The sequence below is a fragment of the Solanum stenotomum genome, chromosome 7 (assembly GCF_019186545.1).
Source record: "Solanum stenotomum isolate F172 chromosome 7, ASM1918654v1, whole genome shotgun sequence".
NCBI lineage: Eukaryota > Viridiplantae > Streptophyta > Magnoliopsida > Solanales > Solanaceae > Solanum > Solanum stenotomum.
In genome coordinates, this window is record NC_064288.1 from 14,334,196 (window position 1) to 14,362,028 (window position 27,833).

The 27,833-nt window shown below is 37.1% G+C and overlaps 3 protein-coding genes across 4 annotated transcripts in view; 2 read left to right on the forward strand and 1 right to left on the reverse strand.

The window, feature by feature from the left end:
• LOC125870580 (peptidyl-prolyl cis-trans isomerase FKBP15-1-like) overlaps positions 1-27,833 on the forward strand; it is a 1,082,853-nt gene that overhangs the window by 151,626 nt on the left and 903,394 nt on the right. The gene's annotated exons all lie outside the window — the stretch shown is intronic.
• The window catches only part of LOC125870566 (U-box domain-containing protein 9), an 841,044-nt gene that overhangs the window by 138,378 nt on the left and 674,833 nt on the right, over positions 1-27,833 (forward strand). The window lies entirely within an intron of this gene.
• On the reverse strand, positions 20,935-27,727 carry LOC125870557 (probable xyloglucan glycosyltransferase 6). Its single transcript, XM_049551015.1, has 5 exons — positions 26,813-27,727; positions 25,772-26,080; positions 24,732-25,022; positions 24,541-24,654; positions 20,935-21,976 (listed from the first exon to the last, which is right to left on the reverse strand). Exons 1-5 carry the CDS (start codon positions 27,512-27,514, stop codon positions 21,338-21,340), a joined length of 2,055 nt encoding a protein of 684 aa, XP_049406972.1. The 5' UTR covers positions 27,515-27,727; the 3' UTR covers positions 20,935-21,337.

Here is a 27,833-nt window from a genome sequence, read left to right on the forward strand (position 1 = left end):
TTAAGTCGTGTCCAACATAGGGACGCTACTAACTGAATAAGAATCCCGATAAGGGAGGATTATATCAACTCGAGCAGCCAACAATATATCAAGGATAACAACCCAAATACATTGCTTCTAAACTTTACGGAAATATGTCGTAAGTAGGGAATAGCCTTAACATACCTTTCCAATGAACGCTCGAAAGACCGTAGTTCCTTCATGAAAGTTGTTCCTTATGTCCTAAGCTTCGCAAACACTATATATACACAGCTGGTACGCACCTATAAATAGTTTATAATTAACCTTATATCGACAGATTTGCCATATTGCCCCAACTTGTCGAAACGTCCGTAGAAATTCATAAAAACAATCATAAAAGGGTCCTGAGATGATTACCTTAGTTAACCAAGTTAAAACCTTGAAGAAACACCAATAGTTACAATTTTATATCTTCAAAAACCAGCTCCAAACGCAGCAAATAGAAGGGAAAAACGATTGCCACGTGTAGGGATTACGTTTCTAGGCACGGGGCAACGTTTAATGGTAGAATTCGTCAAAACTAACCTTCACCATGCTAGGACTCCATAGGAACCCTCTCCTAAGCTTTTTTTTTTTCTGGTTTTGGAACTGAAATGAACTGATTCCATGGTTAAAAACGTTATATAGCCGACATACCATATTTCTTTACCCGACCCAGATTCTGCCTTGGCAGTCCCTAGTAAAACCCTTATAACTTTTTACTCGGATGTCCGTTTAATACGGGGTTTTGTGCGTTGCAAACTAGACTCGTAGACCTTCGATTTAATGGGTAATAGGCCTTCTAACTCTTTATATAGTGGGAGAAAACATCCAATACATTTGACCCAAATTTCAAAGAAATCTTTAAAAAGAAACTTACGATAACTTTCGCCAACTTTTATTTTGCCACTTACTTAACTTCAAAACTTGAGATAAAACCCTTGAACACTTAAAATATGACATACCACATCCTTTTTAATTTATTACTCACCCTCTTTGTCTTTCCACGAAGGTACGAGTTAATTTAGACGTTTTGGAAAAGTTGGGGTGTTACAGTATCTTGACGTTTAAACCCTAAACCCCTCAACCTAAGCTCGGGACATCATTTTACAACCTCAAACCAAACATCAAACTCAAAAGCTCACACGTAAGGCTCTAGTTTCACCTACTAGTTTCCTTTAGGCTCTAGCTTGGTCTTACTAGTTTACTGGGTTGGTACAATGAATTACTGAGAAAACTGAATACAGTATTGACCCACTTGTGATATGAACGAACTCTTGTTGAGGATCCTAAGAACCTGTATCTGCATCATTAAAAGATGCACGTTGAATGACATCAGTACATTAAATGTACGAGTATGTAATATAGCTGAATAACAAATAACTGAATGAAAGAACTGCAATAGATATATATATATACTCAACTGGATGTAAAAAATTAAAGGAATGAAATCATTTAAAACTTTACCAAAAACACTTACTCATCTCTGAACCTCAACATAACAAATGATATAATTAAATACATTTTTAACTTTATTTGGAAGATTCTCTAACCGATAAACACCACTATGAGCTACGTGATGATACAACGTCTCGCCCATACTGCCAGAACTGTTCTATACCTTGTTGGGGGTATAAAACACCTCAACTAAGTGGATTCACTAAGCTCTACCCGAAGGCACTTAGGATTCATCTTAAAAGTATGATCTTGTACCCATGTTAGCATACATAGTTTATGAGAAATGTGAGTTGTTTGAACTCATCCCCATATTGGTGTTCAATACTACTCCTAATAATATATACTCATGCTCAATGTTTAAAAGTATACTCTTCCTCTGGTTTGAGATAGTTACTCAAACTATCCTCTTAAAAGAGGTAACTGCTCTGAAATATCTCTGAACTCATTAACTCATTTAGAAGCCACAAATTTTCTTTTCTCAATGTAAAAACTGATACCTTTGGGAAAACTTAGTTCCCTTATATTCTTACTCAATTCATATAACTCTTTCTCAAAAATATATCAAAATCATGTGATATGATCATTGATGACTCGTGAAGTTATATTGCATAAACATTGATGGCATATCTAAATACCATACTACTTAAACATTGATGGCATATCTAAATACCATACTACTTAAACATTGATGGAATACTCGACTGTCATACTAATCATGTTTTAAAAACTCTTTCTCAAAACTCATCTTTACTTCCTCAAAAACTCAGTTTAAAACTCAAGTGTTGGCTTTAAAAAGCTTCTCAAGATTTATAACTTAAAATAGGGTTCATGCTGAATTATAGACATGAATGAATCAACTCAAAGATCTCAATAACAATATATAAACTCAATACTCAAAACTCAAGAACTTAGAACTCAACTATAATTCTCATCTCAAGAATACTCAATTCATAGGGTTCAAGCTGAAATATAGACATGAATGAATCTACTCAAGAATATTAATGCATAACATATAGCAATTCAATAATTAGAAATAGAATTTCAAAAAGAATCAGGAACTCAAGAACTCAAAATCAACTCATCTCAAATCTAAGGATACAAACCTAGATTACTCATTTACTAATTTGAAAGTAGATGTAGGGCATGAGGACGAACTAGTCCAACACTATGATAGCCTTACATACCTGAAAGAACAAGGTTCTTGAAGAATCTTGAAGAAAATTTGATTAGACGCCTTGAAACCCTAGCTTGAAGACGGACAATCAAGAAAACCTTTCTTGAGATTCTTGAATTAGTTTCTTGAAATCTCTATGACCAAGAATTATGATTTTCATGAGTGATTCATAATTGTATAGAAGAGTTTGAGTTGGAAATAATAGAATTCTTGGAGAATAACTTACCTTGAAGAAGAATCTTGAACGGAAGTCCTCTTGCTTGATTTTTCCTTAGGATTTTGTCTTAGGGTTTGAGAGAGAAGAGAATGGAGGATTAAAAGATGAAAATCTGATTGATTTGGGTCTTTAATTAGTCAAGAAATTCAGTTAGGGTTTCCTTAGAGGTAAAAAGACAAAAACTATCCTTTTTAATGTTTTTCCGTCGGTTAATCCATCACTGCACTGTATCAGGTTACTAAAATGGTCATAACTTCTTACTTGTAACTCGGATTGTTGCGAAATTGGTGGAATTAAAAGAAGACTTGAGTACCTTTAATTATATAGGTTAAGGGCCACACAACTTTTTATATTCTAAGAGATATGATTGTTTGAAGTTGACCCAAGTAGAATCTTACATCAAAACTTAATCGGTATGGAAGTTTTCAACTAAAAAAAATTGTGCTAGGGGGTTCTAGTTGTAATGACCCTCTTGGTCATTTCTGTGTCTTGCCTTCTGTGTGTCGTTTAGAGCATTCCTATAGCGACCCCAAGTCATTTATGACTTGCTGGGACTGACAGTTCGGTCACCTGGTCGTTCGTTTGGTCTTGGTGCGAGTTTTTGTGTTTTGGAGCTTATGAACCTTGAACGATCATTTTCGATCAAAAGTTCAAGAAGATGACATCGGAATCCAATTCTGATGATTCCATCAGCTCCGGAAGGGTCATTTTAGGCTAGTAGCATGGTCGTCTTGACTCCCGAGGTTTTCAGTGTGAGTCGGTGCGATTGGGCGTTTTAACTTTAAGTTTAAGCCTAAGTTTGACTTTGGTCAACATTCTAAGTAAACACGCTCGGATGAGAATTCCATCAGCGCGATTAGCTCCGAAATGCCGAGTTTGGTCTAGATTGACCCTTCTTTTGTGTCTGGAGGTTTTCGATATCTTTCCGAGCCCTTTTGTGGGTTTTGACTTAAAATGGCTTTTGGAAGTGGGACCCACTTTTTATCGAAATGACCTCTGATGGAAATTTCGACTACGCCGTTGAGTCTGGAATGTCGAATTTGGTATGGTTGCACGAGTTCGGAGCACCCCGTCAGAGTTTTAAGTTTTGGAATTATTGCAGATTTTCTGCAATAAATGCAGAAAAACCGCAACATATTCCCCAAACTTAAACCCTCATAACTCTCTCATCTCTCAACCGATTTGGGCGATTCAAAAGGAAAAGTTGTGAGATTTTTCGAGGACAACGCGTTGGTGATCTAGGATAGTGATTTGGAGTCTCCGTTTGAGGTAGTTTTTGAAAAATACCTGCTACCGCACCTTTTTTATGAGCTTAATTTTGGAAATTTTTGAGACTTGTTTTCTCAGCCATTTTAGGTCTGATTTCAGTGATTTTTGAGGCTGTCTTGAGTGATTTTTCGAGGAGAACATTTTGGTGTGGTCAGATTTTACTGTAGACCACCCGTTTTTGGTAAATATGCTGATTCAACTGCTGTCCCATTTTTAGTTCTTGAGGAAAATTTGGGTTTTGGTTGTATGTTGGTACTGTGTTGTTTTTGAGCCCCGAATTGCATCCCATCATGGAACACAAGTTCGGGGAGCTGTTATGAACCTACTTTTGGGGTTAATTTCAGAATTTCCTGCGCGGGTCCCACGATTTCCATTTTGATTCCAAAAATTGACCCATCTCTGTTTGTTGTGATTTTGGTGACGAAACGACTGTAATAACGTTGTGACTCTATTTTTAATAGTGAGGCAGCATTTCGAGGACGTTCGAAAAGGGAAAGCTCCGAAGGAGTGATTTTGGAGCGCGTGTGATCGGCCTACAGGTAGGCTACGGTTTCCCTCCCTTAGATTGAGCTCGAGAATGTAAATGCATGTTGATTAGATGGGATTTGGGTTGGGTAGTTATTGAATCACATATAGGTGTTTAAAAATTATGTTTTCGGCCTATTTCGGGAATTATCGGGTAACTGTGAGCATGCTTTGTGTTATTAATGGACCCTCCTCGCTATGTGGAGTGCTTGCATGCTTAATTATTGTTTATTTGAAGCATGTTGGGCCTTTGTTTAGGTTTGACTAGGGCTTGCCTTAGAAATACATGATTCGAATCCGATACGCCTTAATTTTGCCCCGACGTCTCTCGGCCGACTTAGATCCCTGTAGACTGGTGTGGCAGACTTGAGTCTGATAGATTGGGCCTTAGTTAGGCGATACTCTTTCTCCGACTATAGTTATCCTTATTTTCCCCGATGTTACGGCTTCACGAGTTACATCGGCGACACTAGTTCTACTTCGCGATTTGAATTTGATTTTTGATTTGGTTCCAAGGACTTACATTGATTGACTAAGTATGGACGGCGTTCCACAGACATTTATGAGTGTGGATCGATTAGGACTCTTTCAGCAGCTACATTGGCACCTTTATAGAGCATCCGATTTAAGTTCTGGCCTCTATTTCCCAGATACTTATATAGAGCATCCGGTTAGAGTTCCGGCCTCATATACTTGATACTTGTGATTGGTTACTTGGGTACTTCTGCTGAGCATCCGGTTCGAGGTTCGGCCTCCGTACTGTCAAATTCTACTAATTAAGGTTGAGATTCTGGTTCGATGTTCTCCGTTCTTGGGTTCTTATATGCATTTCTCTTGAGTTTTAGTTATTCTGTGTACTCGTCGGGCTTATGGGGGTCCATTCGGGTTTTTATTTAACTTGCGCACGAGTGTACCTTCTGGGCTTATGGGGGTCCAGTTAGGTGTAGTTAGCTTATAGATTACTTTAGTTATTTCTTTCTACACTCGTGTGCATTCCATTGTTACTTAGATTTCCGCTCTTGACCCTCGGTTTGTATTATTCCTTCTTTTCATATTGCCTTTACTTTTCAAGTTCAGTCGCCCTATGATGCCTATTGGGTACCTGTTGTTTTGGTACTCATGCTACGCTCTGCATCTATTTCGTGATGCAGGTCCGAGCACTAGTAGCCAACATTGATCGAGCTTGGAGCAGACTGATCCGAAGACGGGAGTGAGCACACGACGTTTTGTACTTTTTCAGTCTCCATATGTATATATAGACTTATCTTTTACCTTTCGAGACAGTCTAGTCTCTGTTGTCCACTTTTGGGACTTGTACTCATTTTTTTAGTAGCTCTGTACTAGTGACTTCCAGGTTCTGGGAGGGATCTTTATTTGTATTTATGTTTTGGTTTGCTTCCACCTGTGTATATTGTTATTTGCCTACTCTTGTTTAGTTTCTACCCTCAGACCCATTGCTTGTTGTTCCGGGTTACGGGTTGGCTTACCTGCCGGTGGGTTATAGTAGGTGTCATCATGACTTGAGAAATCGGGTCGTGACACTAGTGACCTTAATTCATATTCAAATCCATTTCACACTAAATAAATGGCCTTTACACATTTGAGAAATTTATGAATAACCCGATACGACCTTATATGCAAATAAAGAATAGTTTAGGCCTTAGCTTAGGAAATTTTGGGGTGTTACAATATCTCCCCCTTTGGGATCATTTGTCCTCGAATGACAGTTAAGCATGGGAGGGGAAAGAACTACTCTTACTATCTTCTGAACTTGCCTATTAAGGCGGAACTGAATCATACTATAAGCTTGGAACTTTCTATAGCACATAAGTCAAGAACGATATGAGTTTGAACATAATCACGCTTTATCTGAAGCTATTTTTACCTAGAACAAATGTATCTGGGTATGAAGTAAGAATGGAAATAATGCCTTGATTAATATGACTAGAAGCTTTCAAGCTCAGAAACACTTCTCAACTATATTCTCATTTTTTATGACTACACTTCATTAGCTACAACTCCTAGCTCCCCTGTCCAGTTACAGAAAGTTACTTGAATTAGTGAGGGGTATTTTGGTATTTTCCTTAATCCATCATATTAAAACGTTTTTTAGTAATATTTTAGGGTGAAATCTAATTTGGGTCAGTTTTACAAATCCTAAACTACAATTGGGATTTTGAGAGGAGTTCAAGAAGAGGAAAAAGGAGGAGAAAAGGAAGAACGAACAAAATCTCTTGCGAATTGAGGATTTGTTTCGCAGTATTGAAGTATGTAAGCTTTCATAGTGTTTGGGTCGTTCATCGACACACCAATCATGTGATTTTTATCCGTAATTTCTTTTTTGAGGTTGAATGCTTTGAGTTCTTTAGGTTTTGTGCTTCGTTCTTTGATAATGAAGTTCTTGTTGAGTTCTTGAGGTGAGAGTTGGGATTGAGCGTAGTCATTGTGTGGGTTTTCGATGTAAATGTTTTGGATTATGAGAACTCGTGTATTTTGACCTTAGATTTGCAGTGGGTATGAGTTGAAAAGATCGGGAAAATAATTGCGCTCGTGTCCGCGTCGCAGAGGCGCTTAGAATTCTAGCTCCAGATAATCACTCCCTCTCCGCGTCGAGGGGAGAATACAGAGTCCTCTACCTCAAAAATTATTTTGTGACCAAAAAGTTAATTCTATCTCTGTGTTGCGCCAATGTTCTTTAAATTGGGTCTTCACTCGTTCTTATGATCAACTATCTTAACCATCCTAAATCATTGAGAGGTCCTACATTCCAAAGCATAATTCTTGAATTCACATTTCAAATTCAAGATAGAGCTTAGAGTAAAAATTCAAGGGAGTTCCTTCGAGGCTTCTTGAGAAGTCTTTTACAATCTTTTAAAACTTGTTTTAAGACTTGAGTACTTGAGTTTGAGGATGAGTAGAGTTGAGTTCCATTTTTTCAAAATGAATATATCGGAACTAAGTACTCCTAAAAGTAAATGTTTTTATATTTAAAATGAGAGGAAACACCGATTTCCAAAGGAGTTCATGAGGAGTTTTGAGTACTGTCTCTTTTAAGAGAAATCTTTTAAGTAATAATCTCAAAGTTAAGGATTATGAAATGTTTTTAAACATATGAGCTAAGTAATATTTTGGGAGTAGTATTGAGGACCGATATGGGGACGAGTTCAGATAACTCAAAGTCCTCATAAACCATGTATCCAATGTGGGTAGAAATGGTCACACTTTTTAGATGATTACTCATTGCTTTTTAAGCATAGCTTAGTGGATCCACTTAGTTGAGGAGTTCTATACCCCGACAAGGTATAAGACAGTTCTGGCAGCATGGGCGAGATGATGTATCATCACAGAGGTCATAGTGATGGTTGTCGGTTAGAGAATCTCTCATATAGAGTTATTTTGTATCTTTACATACAAATTGAGTTATTAATGTATTTTTAAATACATTGAGTTGTTATCTGTTGCTTTAAATGCTTTATATAAACTACACTTTTATCATCGTTTTATATGACATTGAGTTGAGTATCCATGAGTTGAGTAGAGTAGAGTCGAGGTGAGTATGTTTCCTTTTTATCAGTTCAAGCTTCCAGGTTATGTTAAGTATTCCCTTTACATGCTCGTACATTCCATTACTGACGCCATTTGGCCTGCATCTTTCATGATGCAGATATAGGTAACCAGGATCATCAACCAGCGCTTCATTGATCTAGTCGAGTTCCAGATTTGTTTGGTGAGCCTCCTTACTTCCGGAGGATCCCTCATTTATTTTCTGTTATTCAGTTTGTTAGCGTCATCGGGGGTGTTGTCCCGACATCGAGGCTTTATAGATAGATAGACAGTAGTTCATGAGTCTTTTCATTTTCTTTTGTTAATGTTTTAAAGATTTGAGTTGCCTCTTTGGCTAGTGAATGTTTTATTTCTAAAATATTCTGAGTTTACCCTTTTGAGACAGTTGAGTAAAGTTACTTTTGAGTTCTTTTAAATGTTGAGTAAAGTCTTCCGTTGAGTATTGAGCCATGCCAAAGGTTCGCTTGGGGCCAACAATGGTTCTCGAGTGTCGGCCACATCCAGGGTGTAGGATCAGGGCGTGGCATCTCTAAAATGGTCTATCTATGAAGCCTCGTATAAAGATGAGTGTCAAAATAAGACTTATAACACCTTAAAAAACTACTACTAACAACTCATAAAATTGGAGTCCTCTGGAAGCAATGAGGCCTCACTCAAAAGCCGACAAAACGGAAGAAGTGATATCAATAAAACTCCTGTTGATGATCATGAACACCTATATTTGCATCATGAAAAGATGCAAGTCAAATGACATCAATACATTGAATGTACGAGTATGTAAAATAGCTGAGGAAAATAAAAATCGAACTCAAGAAGCTGAAGCAAGATACTCAACTGAATGTAATGAAATAAATGAGTAAGATCATTTAAACTTTACAAATACTTACTCATCTCTAAACTCAATATATTAAGTTATATGATAAATATACAATTTAACTCTATTTGGGAGATTCTCTCAAACCACTGAAAGAGTTCTTGTTTTTAAACATATGAGCTGAGTATTTTGGGAGTAGTATTGAGCACCGATACGCGGAAGAGCCTTGAATCCATAATGGTCGTTTGAAGTTTATCCAAAACTCACAACTTAAGTATAACTTGCAAAATTATCAATTTAGCTATTTCCAACTTAGCGCTTTCTAAATTTAGCTCTTTCTAAGGCTGGCTGTTACAATATCTCCCCTTGGGAACATTCTTCCTCGAATAAGATCACTCTAAAGTAGAACTAAGGGTGGAAACATCTAACACCCAACTAAAACACCCAACATGCAAAGTAACACAACATTTCAACTTAAGAAGTACCAAGAAAAGAATTAGTATCTTGATCTGGAATTTCTCCGGACTCAAAGAGATGTGTGTATCTCTTTTTCATATACTTCTCAGCCTCCCAAGTAGCTTCCTCAACAAATTGATTCCTCCATAAGACCTTGACTGATGCTACCTCCTTGGTTCTCAACTTGCGAACCTGACGATCCAGAATCTAAACGGGAATCTCCTCATAAGATAAGTTATCCTTAATACCAATGTCTTCAGTTGATATAGTAAGTGAAGGATCACCCATAAACTTCTTCAACATCAAAATGTAGAATACTGGATGAACTGCTGCTATCTCTGACGGTAGCTCCAACTCATAGGCAATATTGCCAATCCTCTTGGATATCTTGTAAGGACCAATATACAGGGGACTAAGTTTCCCCTTCTTACCAAATCTCATAACACCCTTCATGGGTGACACCTTCAATTAAACCCAATAATCCACCTCAAACTCCAAGTCTATTCTCCTAACATCGGTAGAGGATTTCTGACGACTTTGCGTTGTTTTCAACCTCTCTTGAATGATCTTTACTTTCTCCATAGCTTGTTGAACCAAATCAGGTCCTATCAATCCAACTTCACCCACCTCAAACCATCCAATAGGAGATCCACATCTTCTCCCATAAAGAGCCTCATAAGGAGCCATCTGGATGCTTGAGTGACAACTATTGTTGTAAGCAAACTCTATTAAAGGTAAGTGATCATCCCAACTACCCTTGATGCTAGAGTGATAACTATTGTTGTAAGAAAATTCAATGTAGTATTAAGCACTGATACGGGAATGAGTTCAAACAACTCACATTGAATCTCCCAAATCGATTTGACTTAGCCATTTTTGAGGTATTATCTCAAACTACAGAAAGAGTTTTTGTTTTTAAACATATGATTCGAGTATTTTGGAAGTAGTATTGAACACCGATATGAGGACGAGTTCATATAACTCAAGTCTCCATAAACCATCTAGCCATCGTGGGTAGAAACGGTCATACTTTTCAAATGACACCTTAATGCTTTTAGCATAGACTAGTGGATCCACTTAGTTGAGGTGTTCTATATCACGGCAAAGTATAGGACTGTTCTGGCAGTGTGGGGGAGACGTTGTATCATCACTTAGCTCATAGTGATGGTTGTCGGTTAGTGAAACTCCCACATTATTATATTACTTTATATTTAAACTGAGTTGTTATTGTATTTCTTTAACACATTGAGTTGTCACACACTGTTTTAAATGCCTTGTATAAATTACACCTTTATTGTTGTTTTACTTTACATTTGAGTTGAGTATCTATGAGTTGAGTACAACTAAGGTAAATGTTCTTTTCAGATTCCTTTCAAGCTTATGTCATGTTTAGTTTTCCCCTCGCATGCTCGTACATTCAATGTACTGATGCCATATGGAATGTATCATTTTATGATACAGACATAGGTAACCAGGATCAGCACCCATCGCCTCATTGATCAAGTCAAGCACTCAAAGTCAATTTGTGAGCCTCCTTACTTTCTGGAGGATCCCTTTGGTTATTTTTTGCTTTATTGCTTTTAGTTATTTCAGTTGTTAGGATGATCGGGGGTCTTGTCCCGACATCCCTCTTAGTATCTAGAGGCTTCATAGACAATTAGATATGAGTTCTTTAATCTTGATATTTCAGTTGTTTATGTTAAGACTTGGTCTGCCGTTTTAGCTAAGTTGAATGTTTATGCTTAAACATTTTAAGTTTAATTTGAGACAGTTGTTTTAAATATGCATTTGATTTTTGTAATAATGCTTAAAGTCTTTCGCTGAGAGTCTAGCCAGGCCAAGGGTTCGCTTGGGACCAGCAATGGTTCTCGAGTGCCAGTCCTTCCCAGGGTGTAGGCTCGGGGCGTGACACTGTGGTTTGTTTCTTTTCTTTCCATAACACCTAGGACTTGCCTATCTTGACCATGTACCCTATAACTGACCTTCTAGTAAGTGGGTATGAAGCCCAATCAGCATCACAAAATGCAGAGACTTAGGAACTAGCCAGTAATAAGCCTTGACTGGGTTTCTTTTTTAAGTATCTCACCACTCTCAATGCAATATTCATATGTGACTTCTTTGTTTGCTGTAGAAATTGACTCAAAGTTTGTGTGCTAAATGATATGTCTGGCCTTGTCATGTTAAGATACACAACTTCCCAATAAGTTTTTGATATATTATCCGATCTGCCAATGAATCCTCATAATCATCTCTCAATTTTACCTGCTCATCATATTTTCTTGATGTTAACTTAACATTGACATCAATAGGGGTTCATACAGGCTTGGTTGTTGTCATACCAAACTCAGCTATAAGCTCAAGAGCATACTTCCTTTGATGCATCAATATACCATTTGCTGATCTACTAAACTCAATACCTAGGAAATACTTTAGTTCACCTAGGTCCTTCATCTTGAAAGCCTTTTGTAGTGCCTGTTTAGTGTCTTCTATTAATTCAAGACTGCTGCCAGTAATTAACATGTCATCTACATAAACTAGCACAATACATATTCCAACTTCTGACTTGTTGATGGCAATGAGTAATCATACTAACTTTGTTTGAACTTAAGACCAACAAGAGCTTCAGTCAGGTTGTGATTCCACTGTCTTGGAGCTTGCTTGAGCCCATACAGTGACTTTGTTAGTCTGCAAACCTGCTCCCCTTGACTGACAAAGCCTTAAGGGAGCTGCATATATATTTCATCCTCTAGATCACCCTGCAAGAAAGCATTAAAGACATTCATCTGATGAATATTCCAATGCCTTGAAGATGCAAGAGAAACAATGGATCTCACTGTCACCATCTTAACAATTGGTGAGAAAGTTTCCTTGTAATCAATACCCTCTTGTTGGCTATACCCCTTAGATACCAACCTGGATTTAACCCTCTCAACTTCTCCTGTAGATTTGTATTTAATTTTATATATCCACATGCACCCTATAAGTTTCTTTCCTTTTGGTATATCTGTGATCTCCCAAGTGTTGTTGTCTTCTAAGGCATGAATCTCAGATTTCATAGCATCAACCCACCTAGGATCCTTAACTGCATCTGAGTAGGTACAAGGTTCTTTCAAAGATGAGGTAGCAATTATATAACATTGATAGGCAGGAGATAGATGACTATAGCTCATGTAGTTGCATAAGGGATATTTAACATCCTTATTTATGTTGAGAGAGACAAAGTCATTTATCTATAGAGGTTTGTGTGTAGTCCTTGAGGAACTTCTAGTATTAGCTGGTACAACCTACATAGGAACCTCTTGAAGTGTTTCCTCAATGATGTTAGTAGCCTGAGAAGTTGTCAAGGGATCAGGTATCTCTGAATCAAATTCTTGACATGGAGAAGCTAAGATAATTGTATCTTCATTACATCTAGTTGTAATAGGTGAAATGACCCAAAAAGTTCCTAAAAATGTGCTTCGGAAGTTACCGGAAACTTGTTTAGCTATATCAAAAAAATTCATTTCGTTTTTCAAAAATCCGACTTCATATTCTTGTTTAGGGGGTCAAATAGAGTGGGAAATGGGTCTAACCCAAATTTTAGAGCAACCGTATCAAAATCCAAAATTTCCAAGTGAAGCCTTTTTCGAGGGTCTACTTTGGAGGGTCATATCTCCTAGCACACAAATTATTGGGTGGCCCATAACATATCCATGGAAATCCCTTTGAGTTATCTACCTAACGCACTTCGTTTCACCTCATTCGGAGTTCGGACGAAGAAGTTATGCCCATTTTCGTAAAATCTGTCCGGCAGGAAATGCAATTTCCAGTGAGCGTTTTTACTGTTCACCCGCCTCATTTTTTTTTCTAAGTGTTGGACCATTTTTCCAAAGGGCATATGTTATTTCCTATATACCATTAGTTCAATTCCCATCTCTAAAACATTTCCCAAAACACCTCTCCCATACTTAGACACATTTTCTCTCAAGTTCTCTCAAGAACCCTAATCCAAAACCTTCCTCAAGATTGAAGAGACTCTTGCTCCAAGTTCCAAGCTTCCATTGAAGACACTCTCAAGACCTTCATAAGAACTCAAGGTATGTGGTGTTGAACTCATGGGTCCTTCCACCCATAGTGCCTAGACTCTATTCTACTCACTAATTCATGGTTTAAGTTAAGATTCATAAATTAGTCTTGTTCTTTGTAATAATTTCCTGCACATTGAATTTTAAACATGAAAAGTGATTGTTTTGAGCATGTTGTGACTCTAGAACTTGAATCTAAATTTGGAATGGATGTGGAGATTTTCATGTGGTATTGTGGGTGTTAAAAGGTGTTGTTGTAGGTTGTTCACTGGTTTGGCTGCATAATTACTACCCTATTTTCCATGCTCTTTGATTCCATTACATGCCTTCAAGGTGTTTGACAAAATGTCCAACTATGGAGAATTGATGAATCGATGCTTTAAAGCTTGAGTTATGAGATGTATGGCAATCCAGAGATGTGTTGATGACAAACTAAGCTTGTGTATATGTTCATTCCATACGTGAGATTGCATTAGAGCCTAATGGGAATTTCCTATATAAAGTGTTGCATGACCATGCCCGGTCCGGGGGAAAAGAACCGGACAACCATGTGAGAGGTTTATATCTCACCACCTAGGATGCTTGGGGTGTGACCAACATCAACCATGTGAGAGGTTTATATCTCACCACCTAGGATGCTTGGGGTGTGACCAACATCAACCATGTGAGAGGTTTATATCTCACCACCTAGGATGCTTGGGGTGTGACCAACATCAACCATGTGAGGGGTTTATACCTTGCCACCAGGGTGTCCGGGTGTGAACGGCATCCCCCATCCTAAGTTGGGGTTATAGATTGGTTGGATCATGCATACACATATGATATCTACTATTAGTATAGATTTACTTAAACATGTTTTGACTTCACTTTGATCATGCATCCTCATATTGTTATTCATAATGCCTATGAAACTATTTCTTGTATTTCGATTGTGTCCTTGTCTATTGTTGTGTTGCACCCCGCATACTTAGTACATTCCAAGTACTAACGCATATTTTGCCTACATGATGTCACCATGTAGGGACCGGAGCTACTCTTGATCCTTCTCTCCATTCACGTGGCTAGTACGGTGCTTATCCGAGTTTGTTGGTGAGTCCTCAATGATTCGAGGGCTATGTTATGTTTCCTACTCCTATGTTTTGAGACTTTAGCTTGCAATTGTATTTTGACTATGAGGGGAGCCGGTAGTATGTCATGGCCCCCGTCCTATCTATGTATGTAGAGGTGTGCGTTGGACAAGTATTTTGTAAATGAGCTTGACTCTTGTTCTATGATGTCATTTTGAAATGGTTTGCCCTTAGTCCCTATTTCCCGTTAATTAATGTTGATTGTATTTCCGCGACCGATGAAGTGTGATGACAAGTTTGAGAGGCTTGTTTGGGGTTCCTTCAGGTTCCTCATTTGCCATGTCATGTCTAGGCCCTAGGCTTGGGTCGTGACAATAGGAACCTGGTGAGGAAGGTCTGGAATGGTGAAATCTGTAGCCTGCAAATTGTCTAAAAGTATTGGTTGGCTATCAGTGGTGTCTGTCTGTGAAAAAGGGAACACATCTTCCTTAAATATGACATCTCTACTGACAAAGAATGATCTAGTAGTAAGATCAAATAGAATGTACCCTATGTATTTCTAAGTAACCCATATGAACTACAGTTTTAGACCTGGGGATCATCTTATCATGTTTAGTAAGAATCTTTGCAAAACATAAGCAACCAATAGTTCTGAAGTGTGATAGTTTTGGTTTCCTACCATATAGCTTCTCATAGGGAGTTTGAAAGTTAAGCACACTACTAGGTATCCTATTAATAATATGTGTTGCAGCTAGTACACAATGTCCCCAGTACTTTAAATGAATGTTTGCCTGAAATCTTAAGGCTTTTGTAACCTCAAGTAAGTGCCTGTGTTTTCTTTCAGCCACTTCATTCTGGTGAGAAGTGTAGGGGCATGATCTCTGATGAATAACTCACATCTCCTTAAACATAGTCTCACACACATAATTCATAAACTCAGTACCATTATCAGTCCTTATCACTTTGATAGTTTTAGCAAACTGATTATTGACAAATCTTAGAAACAATTGTATGGACATACTCACATCATATTTAGGCTTTAGCAGAAAAATCCAGGTCATCCTTGAGAAGTCATCAACTATTGTAAGAAATTATTTATTTCTATCAAACGTAGTTGTGTTATGAGGACCCCAGAGGTCAACACGAATCAAATCAAAGTTGTTTGAACTTCTTATGCTACTAGAAGGAAAAGTAAGTCTTGTATGTTTGTCATAAGGACAGACTAAACACTTAGACACTCTACATATACTTTGATTATTCATATCAAATATCCTAGCAAGAACTCCTGAGGACACATGTCCTAGTCTTTGATGCCAAAGCTCCATGTCTAAGGCTATTTTAGCAATTGATCCTTCTTATCAGTGTACATACATCCCTCTTTTCCACCAAAATGTTTTTGAGTGTACATACATCCTTCTTCTTTACTAATCTCCTTTACCTTTCCACTGTAAAATTCCTGGAAAACACAACAATTAGGAAAGAAAGTGATTGAGCACCCAAGTTCCTTTGTTAGTTTGCTCACTGACATCAGGTTGTACTTGAATTCAAGTAGATAGAAGACATTGGAAATGATACTTCTATCTGAGAATGCACAAGAACCAACATGAGTCACTTGTGTAGAGTCTCCATTAGACAAATACACACTCTTAGGAACCTCTAACTTGGTTACAGACCCTTTGATAAACATATCCAACTAAGACACCATGTGGTTTGTTACACCAGTATCTACAATCCACACTCTACTATTTTCAGAAACAAAGAAAGTTTTACCTGCAGTGTGAGCAGCATGTGCAGGATAACAGTCTGAAGAGGTAGATTCATTCTTGTGCTGGAAACTTTTGAGGATATGATCATATTGTTCCTTTGTAAAAGTACAGCCCTGAAGTAGTTGTTTGACCTTCATCTCAGTTTGACTCATTGTTTTGGGCACTTTGGAATTTTCTAACACTTCATCAACAACCTGAGTAATATCAGATTTCTTTCCCCCTATCCCGGAACAAGAACATTGATATTCATACCATATGAGAAGTGAGCTAGTTGATGGTGACCAGATGAGGTAGAGTCTGAGGAAGTCCCCTATACCTTCCTTTTAGATTTGAAGTCTGGTGGATATCCCATCTTATAACAAAATTCTTTGTTGTGACCCTTACAATGACAAAAGTCACATATCAAAATGGAATTCTTCTTGTATTTTTTACTTGTTCCTGAAGAAGTACTAGTTTTAGAGAACATAGCTACAGAATCTGCTCCAATTGAGTTTAATCCCATGTTGTTAGTGACTGAAACCACAACCTTTTGACACTCATCTCCCACTATCATAGCATATGCATGGTTAGTAGTTGGTAAGGGATTCATCATTAGGATTTGGCTCCTGGCCTGATGGTAAGACTCATTTAACCTCATCAAAAACTGATATAACCTCTGCCTATTCAAATGAGTAACAAATCCTTTAGACTTGTCACAATTACAAGATGGAGCAAGAACTAAAGCTTCAAATTCATCGCATAGTGTTTTGAGCTTAGTATAGTACACAGACACAGAATCCGTGCCCTGATGTAATGAGGCAATGCCCTCATGTAGACTATAGGTTCTAGATCCATCTATCCTGTTAAATCTCTCTTTCAAATCATTCTAGACTTGAAAAGCATTGGATGCAAAAGCAATGCCACTAAGTAGGCTCTTTGACATTGAATTCATCAACCACGAGAGTACAACTGCATTAACCCTTTCCCATTGTCCCCACAGTTCTTCACCAAACGTCTCTTTCATGCAGGATCCATCTACTAGCCTTACCTTTTTCCTTCCTAGTAGTGCTAGTGTAATGGAACGATTCCATAGGGTATAGTTCTCAACGCCGCTAACTCCACTAATATCAATAGGACTAAGGAAGAAAGGATGATTATAATTAATACCTTGTCCAGACAAAGATGCAACGTGGAGTGGTGTTGATGTACTTTCATTTTGACCATTGTTGAGGGTTTGATCCAGATCTACAACTGCTTTGTTTGTTTCCATTTCTCTGATACTTCAATCAATTACTTGTCGCGGAAGCAAATAACAACACAACTGAACAATAGATCCTAGTTTAGATTTGTAATTCTTCTGAAAAGATGAATCTGTGAATTGAATACTCAATTCTTTGATTCAACACCAATCGCCTTCCACAGAGATCACTGTGGGTAGCTCTGAGACCATGAACGTAAGTGAAAAACAAGCTCAATTAGCATAGGAACTCCATTAACAAGGAGCTAACAGTGAAGGAGAGAATCTCTCATATTTTGAGTTCAACAGACTAAGTAATACATCAGGGAAAGGCTAGTATTTATAGCTCATTCATTTTACAATGAGTAACTAACTTCTAGAACTTACTAACAGAAAGTAGTTATAACTAACTTTAGGAAAAAGACTAATCTACCCTTTATTAATCCTAACAACTTTAACTTGTACTCTTCTTACTTCATTATCAGCTCATATCTCAACATTAACATATGACATTTTTGTCCTTTTTTTCCTTCTGTTTCTTTTGAACTATAGGCATTCGTTTATCATGAACTTTAATAGTAGGTCGGAACTATTTTCCTTTGTTAAACCTCACACAAGATTTTTCAATATAAATTGTTGTATAACTTTTTCATACGCGGCTAGTTTTAATTATTTTCTGTATGTGCTATAGAAAATCATAATGATGATTAGGCACCCAAATGAGTTTTCAGAAAGCAACAAAAGAATATAATGAATTAATCTCCCGTTAGAAACCGATGTACAAGATGATGATCTTATACTTTTTATGGAACACACACATTTCGATAATAAACTAGTTAATTCAAGAAATTATTTGGGCCGAGGGTTCATTAACTGTGAAAAAGAAATACATGACTCTACAAATGATTTTTGTAAAAAATTGCTTGATAAATCTTGGCATAAATTGGATCACCAAATGTGGATCTTACCCAAAAAGAATTGAATTCGGGATCCTACTTTACTGACAGGAGATAAAAAGACAAGAGGGCAGAAGGGAAGGGGAGGAAAGCTATGTGCGCAAACGAGTTTGTACGATCGTTAGAGCGAGTTAGGAATAATAGCCAACCAACAACGACTTCACCGTCTAACAGTCATGATACTTAAGGGGATCGAGTGGAGCACTCTTCTTGGTTGAGGCCTCATCTTTTTCATTCAGATTCCACACCGATACAATACTAGTATTACTTTTTCCGTTATTTCTTGAGCTTTACTTTATATTCTCATATTACGATATTCTAAACTTTATTGTTTTATGATTTTATCTGTGGGATCGCGAAGATCATTCTCATATGCGCAGTTCTACAATCTACGAAATTTTCGAGCTCTTTTCTTTACTATACTTTATGTTATTTACTTTATACTTGTATATAAAAACTACTAATTAATCAACCTAATCAACAATCTAAATCGACAAGCCATGCCCTTGACCTCTTATAAATTTAATTGTACCATCTTTTTTGGTAAATAAAGCTTGTAATTAGTATACAGTAATTACATTATGATAAACAAATAGGTCATCCTAATTATTATAATACGTATTACTACCCTGTTAATTGCACAAATTTCAATTATCGGGTGATTTTTCAAATATAATGTTTTGAGTTAAAGGTTATATGCATATGCTACTCCATATCAGATATTTCTCGTAATAACTCATCTTATTTATTTTTCATTTTTATCAACTGATGCATTCTAATTGACAATGTTTTTGCTATACTCCTCTGTCCCTAATTACTTGTCCACTTTTCATTTTTTTGTTGTCCCTAATTACTTGTCCATTTTGACAAATCAAGAAAGGACAAAATATTTTTATCTATTATACCCTCAATTAATTAGTTTGAAAAAGATAAAATTTCTTGAAAATCTTAAGTTTTTAATTCACCCACTTCATAATTAATAGGGGTAAAATGGTAAATTGACTATATCAATAATTATTTTCTTAATAGGTGTGTCGATTAAAAAATAGACAACTAATTAGAGACAGAGGGAGTATTTGTTATGGGGAAACGTTTCCAATGAATTGCTATTGTTTCGAGATTTTTCATAAAAATCCTATACTTTGGACACCCAAAAAGCATTATTGGAGAAGATAATTACTACTCCCTCCGTTTCATATTAATTGAATTTTTGAGGCATTTTAGTTTTTAAGACTACTTTTTGAGTGTTCTTCCAATTTTACCCTCATTAATTAGTAATGGAATTAGTGATTAATTAATATTTAATTATTTTAATCATAAATTTGACAATAATTAATAAGGGTAAAAATGGAAAACTATGTTCAATTTATGTCTAAATCTACTTTTCTTAAAGGGTGTGAAATACCTCAAAAATTCAATTAATATGGAATGGAGGAAGTATTAAGAAGAAAAACTGCAGCAACCCCAATAAAACTCGAAATTTAAAAATTAGAATTGAGTAATAAGTGAAACAAAAGTTTGACTATTAAATGAATAAAGTATAATTTCAGGTCTCCACCCTAATTACATAACTAACAAAACTCAAAACCCCAAGAAGAATTCTCAAAAGTTGAAAACTTCCTAGTCCAGAAATTAAGACTTACACAAAACCAAACTCAATTCCTCTTATTGTTGCACTTCCAATCTCTTGCTATCTGCAGCCTCGTTTTGTTTTGTTTCGTTAATGGAACTTCTCTGGCTGATGTTAAGCCATTATTTTTTTATCTCTGTCGTAATCTTTTTACTAAATTGGGTTTCTAAATGATGATACATGTACAAGTAATATAGTACTTAAAAATTTTGATACAGTACACAAAACATATGTATTAGGTTTGCTAAACATATAATTGTGCATACAGTTGAAACACTGATATATGTATCACATTCGAAGCTTTAGGTTTGTTAGGTGTATCAGTGATGTGTGTCTGAGTGATACAATACTAAAAAAGTTCAACACTATACTAACATGTATCATATTTGGGTAAGTATCAGCAAATGTCAGATGTCTCTTTCCTCTTTCAAACTGTTATAATTACGGTCCAAACTATAGCTATTTACAAAAATTCCTCTTTAAGAGTGGTGCTTTTAGTGGATGCTCTAGAAGTTCTAATTATTTTTTTCCTAAAATAAATAGGTGAAAAACTGAAGATCTTGACAATACCTTTTCTTTGAGTTGAAACAATTTTTCTGTAAGTGCATCCATTTCCAGGGCAACCTTTTCTCAGGCTGCAACCAAATACAAGTTAGCTTTCCGTAAAGATGCCTTTAGTGACCAAATAGAGGTCCTTTATTGACCAAATTTCATGAGAATGGACCAGTATGAACCAAGCTTGTAAACGATCATCAGAATGTACGGTGTAACTGGTGCCTTCTCCCAAAACTTTATAACTATATATATTGTACAATGTTTGTCAATGACAAAAATAAAAGAATCACAAACTTGACCAAATAAAAACAGACTACTTCATGGTTACACTACTATTACAGGCAAACATTTAATAAATTACATCAAACTAAGTGGTAGGCAAATGACAAATCCTACCACTATTGATTTTAGTCTCCATCTTGGCATCAATTGAATAACATATGACTGCCAAATAGTGGTATTATGAAGCTTTCGCTAAAATACTACATAAATGTAGGAATAGGGAGCCAGGTACCACAATCACATGTACAAGCAGTACGGTCTGCCCTTCTGAAAGGATTTGCCACAACTGAATTCGTGGCCAAATATCTTGTAAAAATCTTATGATCAACTTACCTGTTCGCCAATCAAATCAAGACCGACAACAAGGAAAGTAAACCCTTGAAACAATAGGAAATAGAAGTGAATCCCTTGAGCAGATAACAAACTTCTGACAGAGGCTGTTAATAATATAAATGCAAGGGCAAGCTCTTTCCTGTATAAACGATTTCTCTTCCTCTTTCCCATTTTCTTGGTCATCTCTAATTTGTTAAGTTCAGCAAGGCCTGATTCTGATGATGACCTTGAAACAGTATTCTTCTTCAACAAAGATTCAGATTCATTTTCCACCATCGCAACTAAATCAGCTTCTGATGATCGTCCAGACTTCTTCGTAACAATCCACTCGTAAGAACTTCCTAACTGGAAAAGCCCTGATACCATGGCATTGAATTTGGTCACAGACATTGTGTTTTCAAATAAAAGATAGGGTACAATAAAAGGGAATGACTGTGGAGCTGGAAGAATATTGAGGACAGACATAAGTCCAGGCACATAGCAGACGACCCAAGCTGGTAACTGGGCTTCTGGGAGGAACATCGTGAGTGGGAGGATGATACAAAAGAGAGTGAATGAATAAAATGGTAGGATGAGCTTCCGCAAGAGGAAAAATAGAAATATTAGGTTGGCTTTCTTGAGCCAGCTAACCTGAAATGAGAAGCATATACAAGAATCACTTGAAAAGATATTAATGATCTTTAAACTAGGAAAAAAAAGAATAGTGTATATCCATTAAGCACTTAAGGATTCACACATTAAAATTGAGATGACACATTCCTTGATTAGAAGGAAAGCCTCATAAGTTTACATGTAATGAGACAATAAGGAGGTAATAAAAATTACTTCCCTTACGTATAACAACACATACAATAACCTCTCTTTGGATAGAGTAACATTAACGACCATCATTATTCAAGTTTTTGCCAAAAATAACTGACGACATACGAGTCCTCCAAAAGAGGAAACTAGGGTACGAAAATATATGGAAGAAGAGGATGATCAGAGGAATATGAATTTGAGGAAATAAAAGAAAAGTATGTGGTCCTACAGCTCAAGTGCTTTATACACCCAATGCGAAGATGTCAAAGAGAATACACACCCGAAGTCCTCGCTCTCTTATTTGCTATTGGCCTCCAAAGCAAGCACATAGAGGAAAAATGTTTCAGAAAGAAAAGCTTTTGAAAAGCTTACCCTACCAAAGTACAAACACAGGAAACCAACACTTGAAAAATGATAGGACCTATTTATTTGCAAGAGCAACTACTGTTTCCTACTTAAGTTCTACCATATTCAGCAACTACTCAGACCCAAGTTATTTCCAAAATTTTTGACTATCTGCAACATTCAACCAAAAAATCTCATATTTGAACAGCAAATGGACTTGATGTGGAAGAAACAGATTACCGAAAAAGAAAAACAGGCAAGATTTCACGAAGTTCTATTTCTTCGTCTTCCAAAATTAAAGTTTTACATGCTTGAGACATGCCAATACTCCCCTCACTTCCCGAACAATTCTGCAACTTTGTTGATCTTCCAACTCTGGAAGCTTCTTCTAAGCTTTATTTCCTATTTTCCATATCTTAAGCACACAGTGATATGATGTCCTGCACTGTCACACTGATGTTGCATAAGTCAGGATGGCCATCGATCCTGCCACAATTTTATCTCCCTTCCCTTCCCTGCTTTCAATTTTACTAATTTGTGGAATCCATCCCATCGCATTCTGATATTCTTCAATAAGGTAACAAACACCCTGAGAAGAAGCTACTTTCTGTCTGCACCATGGGCTGTACAAAGCTGTGATTACCTTTCTCCAAGGACCTCTTGCTACTTAGTAAATCTCGAAGCCATTTGCACAACAAGCTTCTATTATGTAATTTAGATTCTTAATCTCAAACTCCTTCATTTTTAAAGCAATCACTTTGGACAATCTCACAAGATTAATTTGCTATTCTGAGCACTTCCTTCCCATATGAAACTTCTTCTCATCTAGATCAATAGTTTCCGGCATAGAAAATAGTGACATTAGACATGAAGGAATACTCACAAAAGACATGTAGGAATATCCTCTAAAGCATTGTTGATTGGGGTTACACTTCCTTCCAAATATAGGTTTTGTTTAAAGAGGGTCCTTTCGAACGAAATCAACACAAAGAAAAGAGGTCATCTTTATTGTTCTTGATATTCTTGGCTCTTCTGATCCTTCATTTACTTAGATAAAGAGATGGAGAAAATTGATGATAAAAGTTGTACATATCTATTACAAAGAAGAAAAGAGAGAGAAAGATTCTTTCCTTTATCTTTTGTGCTATCTCATGTAGTGATTTTTTTTTAATTGGGCGAGATGGCTGAGTGGATTAATGCGGCGGATTGCTAATCCGCTGTACGAGCTAATCGTACTTTGGGTTCGAATCTTCCAAAGAGCTAGTTTACTTTTAAATTTCTGATGTGCCTTGCCATATAAGCTTTTGCATGTCTTTAGCTCCTAAGAGATCCAAAGATACACCAGCTGGGAGTTGTCCAACTTCCCACATCAAATTCCAGTATGCCTGCTAGCTGCTACATGCTTGTTCAATCATTCAGTGGAAATAAATAACTATTACTATATTATTTATGGAGTATAGAAACAGCTTCAAAACCTAGTTGTACAATTCTCGGGAGACTCAAATCTCTCTGCTTAACATCACAGGATACTAGGATGTTCACAAACATATTTTCCACACACGATTTGAGTGGTTCCCCTTACTTGAGAGACAGAGACCCATCCTTTATCCACAGTTTCACATTACTTATATATGCACTAATAATTCCAATATGTAAACATTTGGGAACCAATGACCTATCGAAATTCAATAAACTGTTCCCATAAGAGGCTATTATTGAAGTCTAGCATACTCTCCAAAATCCAAAAATGCACAAAGATTTAAGGACAGGGCTGGCCATAACTCCCTGTTGTTTATCCAGATATTACTGATCTTCAAGAATCTGTTTACTTCCTTTTTCCAAAGGAGAAGCTTCACTCGTAGTGGATCAGAATAAAGTGTTCTAGAAAAAGAGTTGTGACCCTGAGCTTGCAAATCTCATTTATTTACCCTTTTAATTAACCGGCCATATTAGACTCTGAGTAACTTGCTGACTAAACTTCAGGTCAGTCATAAATATCGTGACAACAATGTGCAAGAGTATTTTTTACGATAAATACCCATACAAACCTTGGAACGCAATATGTCAGAAAAACACAGGCGAAAAAGTTGCATTGGACCAGAATGCCACCGGTGTTGCTGCTTCTTATATGTCTCGTAAGATTCTGGTAGTTCACAGAGGCACTACAAAAGGAGAACCAAATTTTTAAAAACCTGTTATTTTACAAAGAAACTAATAAACAATCTAGAAACTTACAAACCTTAACGTCATTCACATAGATAAACTTCCATCCACAAAGGTGAGCACGGACAGCAATATCCATATCCTCAACCGTTGTTCGCTCTAACCAGCCTCCGCATTCTTCAAGGGCCTTGATTCTCCATACACCAGCAGTGCCATTGAAGCCGAAGAAGTTAATGAACCATCCATTGACTTGTTGCTCTACTTCAAAATGAAACGCAAGATTTATGTTCTGCAACCGCGTAAGCAAATTCTCATCCTTGTTCACAAAAGCCCACCTTGTTTGGACAAGAGCGACATCGTCATGTCCCTTCAAGAATGCAACAAGAAAAAAGTCATAGACGTGATTGAAACAACGACCGAAGTGGTCCATGGCAGCCAATTAATGCAGAATACTGCAATTAAGAGAGGCGGGTGCTCACTATAACAGTACCACCCAAGAGGTAGAAGATAATGTTTACACAACCCTGATTTTCAGCTCAGCATAAAGATAACATGAAATCTTGTGCACTCAATAAAGGATAAATTATTCATCGTTATCCAGAAAGAAATAATTTGATGATACCAAACAAGCCTGCTAATACCGTGCCAATTTTATATCTACAAAAACGAAAGATTCTAGCTAGCATGAAAATACATCATGCACATAAGATGAAGGAAATAACACTTCAGCACCAATTGTTCTTAGTAAACAGAAAAGAGAAAAGGAAATGAATCAGAAAACCCCCAAATAGGTAGATCCTAAAAGGAGACTCAAGAACAGATACTTAAATAACCCTCGAGAGAACTTTTGTACAAAAATAGCCTTGTAACTTTTGCAAATAAAGATTGGAACAGACTCCTTTCCTGCCTATCATTGAAGCTTTTACATAACTCCCTCTTCAAAATTTCCGGAAAAAATCGATAGTTCCCACCTGTTAGTGACGTACCCCATTTTTCATTAAGACTCCAATTGCAACACCAACAAATAGAGACAAGCAGATTGTACCAAGATTTCAATTCAGAGAACATTCTAGTGCCTACATGAGCCACCCAGATATGTCTCGGAAAAGCAATCACCTTGAAATAGGGAACAGTGTTCTTCAGAAAATCTGGTGTTGGTTGGAAATCTGCATCAAAGATTGCTACAAATTCATAATTTTTTACATAGTCACAACTCATTGCAGATTTGAGATTCCCTGCCTTATAGCCTGTGCGTATAAGACGGTGACGATATATGATGTGCACACCCCTCTGTTGCCACTTTTGTACTTCAGCCGTGATGAGTCCTTGAACACCCAAATCATCGGAGTCATCTAAAATTTGTACGAGCATTCTGTCCTTAGGCCAATCCTGGACGCATACTGCTGCAATCGATTGTTGGTATACCTGAGTAATACCACAATGAAAGAAATTATACTTAGTCAAGGAGTGACTTAACAGAAACACCAACTTACCCATTCAGGGAAATAGGTGGATTGTCATAAACACACAACAAAATTAGGATCACCAATGAAAGCATTACAAAAGTTTAACAGATAATAGGTATGGAGTTTCTGTCAAGTACACAACGAAGTGACAATTGTGGGTGATGACCCAAGTTTATTCTTAGAAATTGTTTGCCCGTGAAGATACGCTCTTAAATCTACATTCAAGTTAAGATAGAAAATACATGGTTCAATCAACTGCTCACCCTGTATTTAAGCCAACTACATACTGTGTAAAAAGTCTCAGGCTTGGTAAGATCATCATCTCAAAATTAATCCTAAGTTTCATACTATCATGATTATTACTAATAGTCACCAAGTAACAGTTCTACAAAAATAGGAATTTAAATGCATGAAAGATTTTACATGCAAAACATCACTAGAAACTGCAAACTTAGTAAATATTGCACCTCATCATTCGAAACATCACTAAAAACTACAAACTTAGTAAAGACTGCATTCTCATCAATCCTATTTCTAAAAAGCAAGTATAGCTACCTCGACACTTGGCTTTGAGAGGGGAAGTTCTACAGAAATGAATAAACTAAGGAAGCAAATTCACTTAGCATGTCATGTTTAGAACTAAAATTATAGATTTTTGGCAGTGAGAACTGGAAAACATACATCGTATTACCTCCCTCTCATTGCACATTGGTATCTGTAGCAACACCATGGGATAATCCTCTGCATTCAGATTTTCTACATCAGAAGAGTAGTCAATCTCAGCTAAAGGTTTCAGGCCTCGGAACTTGATCCAAAAGCAACCGAGTACAAGAACCACTCGATCTATCGACTGTATTAGGAACAATACAATACACATACTGATCAAGCTCTGCAACGGCGGCGCTAAATAGTTGGCCCTAATGTCTAGCCAGTTGGCATAGACGTACTCCGCTAAGTCCAGCACCTCCGCCGACGCGGATTCCACAGTGGGAGGACTGAAATGCCATCCTCTGAAGTAAGCAACAAGCTCAAACACTAACAATATGACTGAAACAGTCAAAAACACCTTAATTACGCGATAGAGTCTAGAATCCGAGCGAGGATGAGCCGAATTGGATGTAACGATTCGTCGATTGGCGGTGCGAACAACGGATATGAAGCCACTTGTGAGGAATGCGATTGAATTAGCAATTTGTTGAAACTTGAGAAGGTAAATCCAGGAGAGTTGGCGAGCACTGCGAGTACGTTCCTTCTCGGCAACGGTTGGGCTGGAGATCTCAACAGTCAAAAAGCGAGAGTTTTCGGAAGAAGAAGGGAAGAGGTCCTCACTGCCATTGGCTGACTGCTGCTTGTTCCACCATTCCTGAAACTCTTGATTAGGCGGCCGAGACATATATATTTACGTAATGGCAGTGCAAGTGAAGCAATTGTCGCCCTCGATACTGATACTTGTCAGATCTCGAATTTGTACCGGCGATGGAACATAGAGAGAGTGTAGTGAGAGTGCCTACTGCGATCCGGAGAATGGGGAAGTTAAGCCGGAAGGTAATGAAGCTAAATTTAGTTCAAGTCCAGAAGCTCATCTAAGTTTCTCCCTCTGTTCGACCAAAAAAATTGAAGCAGACCATGTGCGACATTACTCGAGAATCTCACGCGCATATAACATAGTATCTTGCACGCTCACCATGTTTTTAAGTAGGGAAAAGTATCTG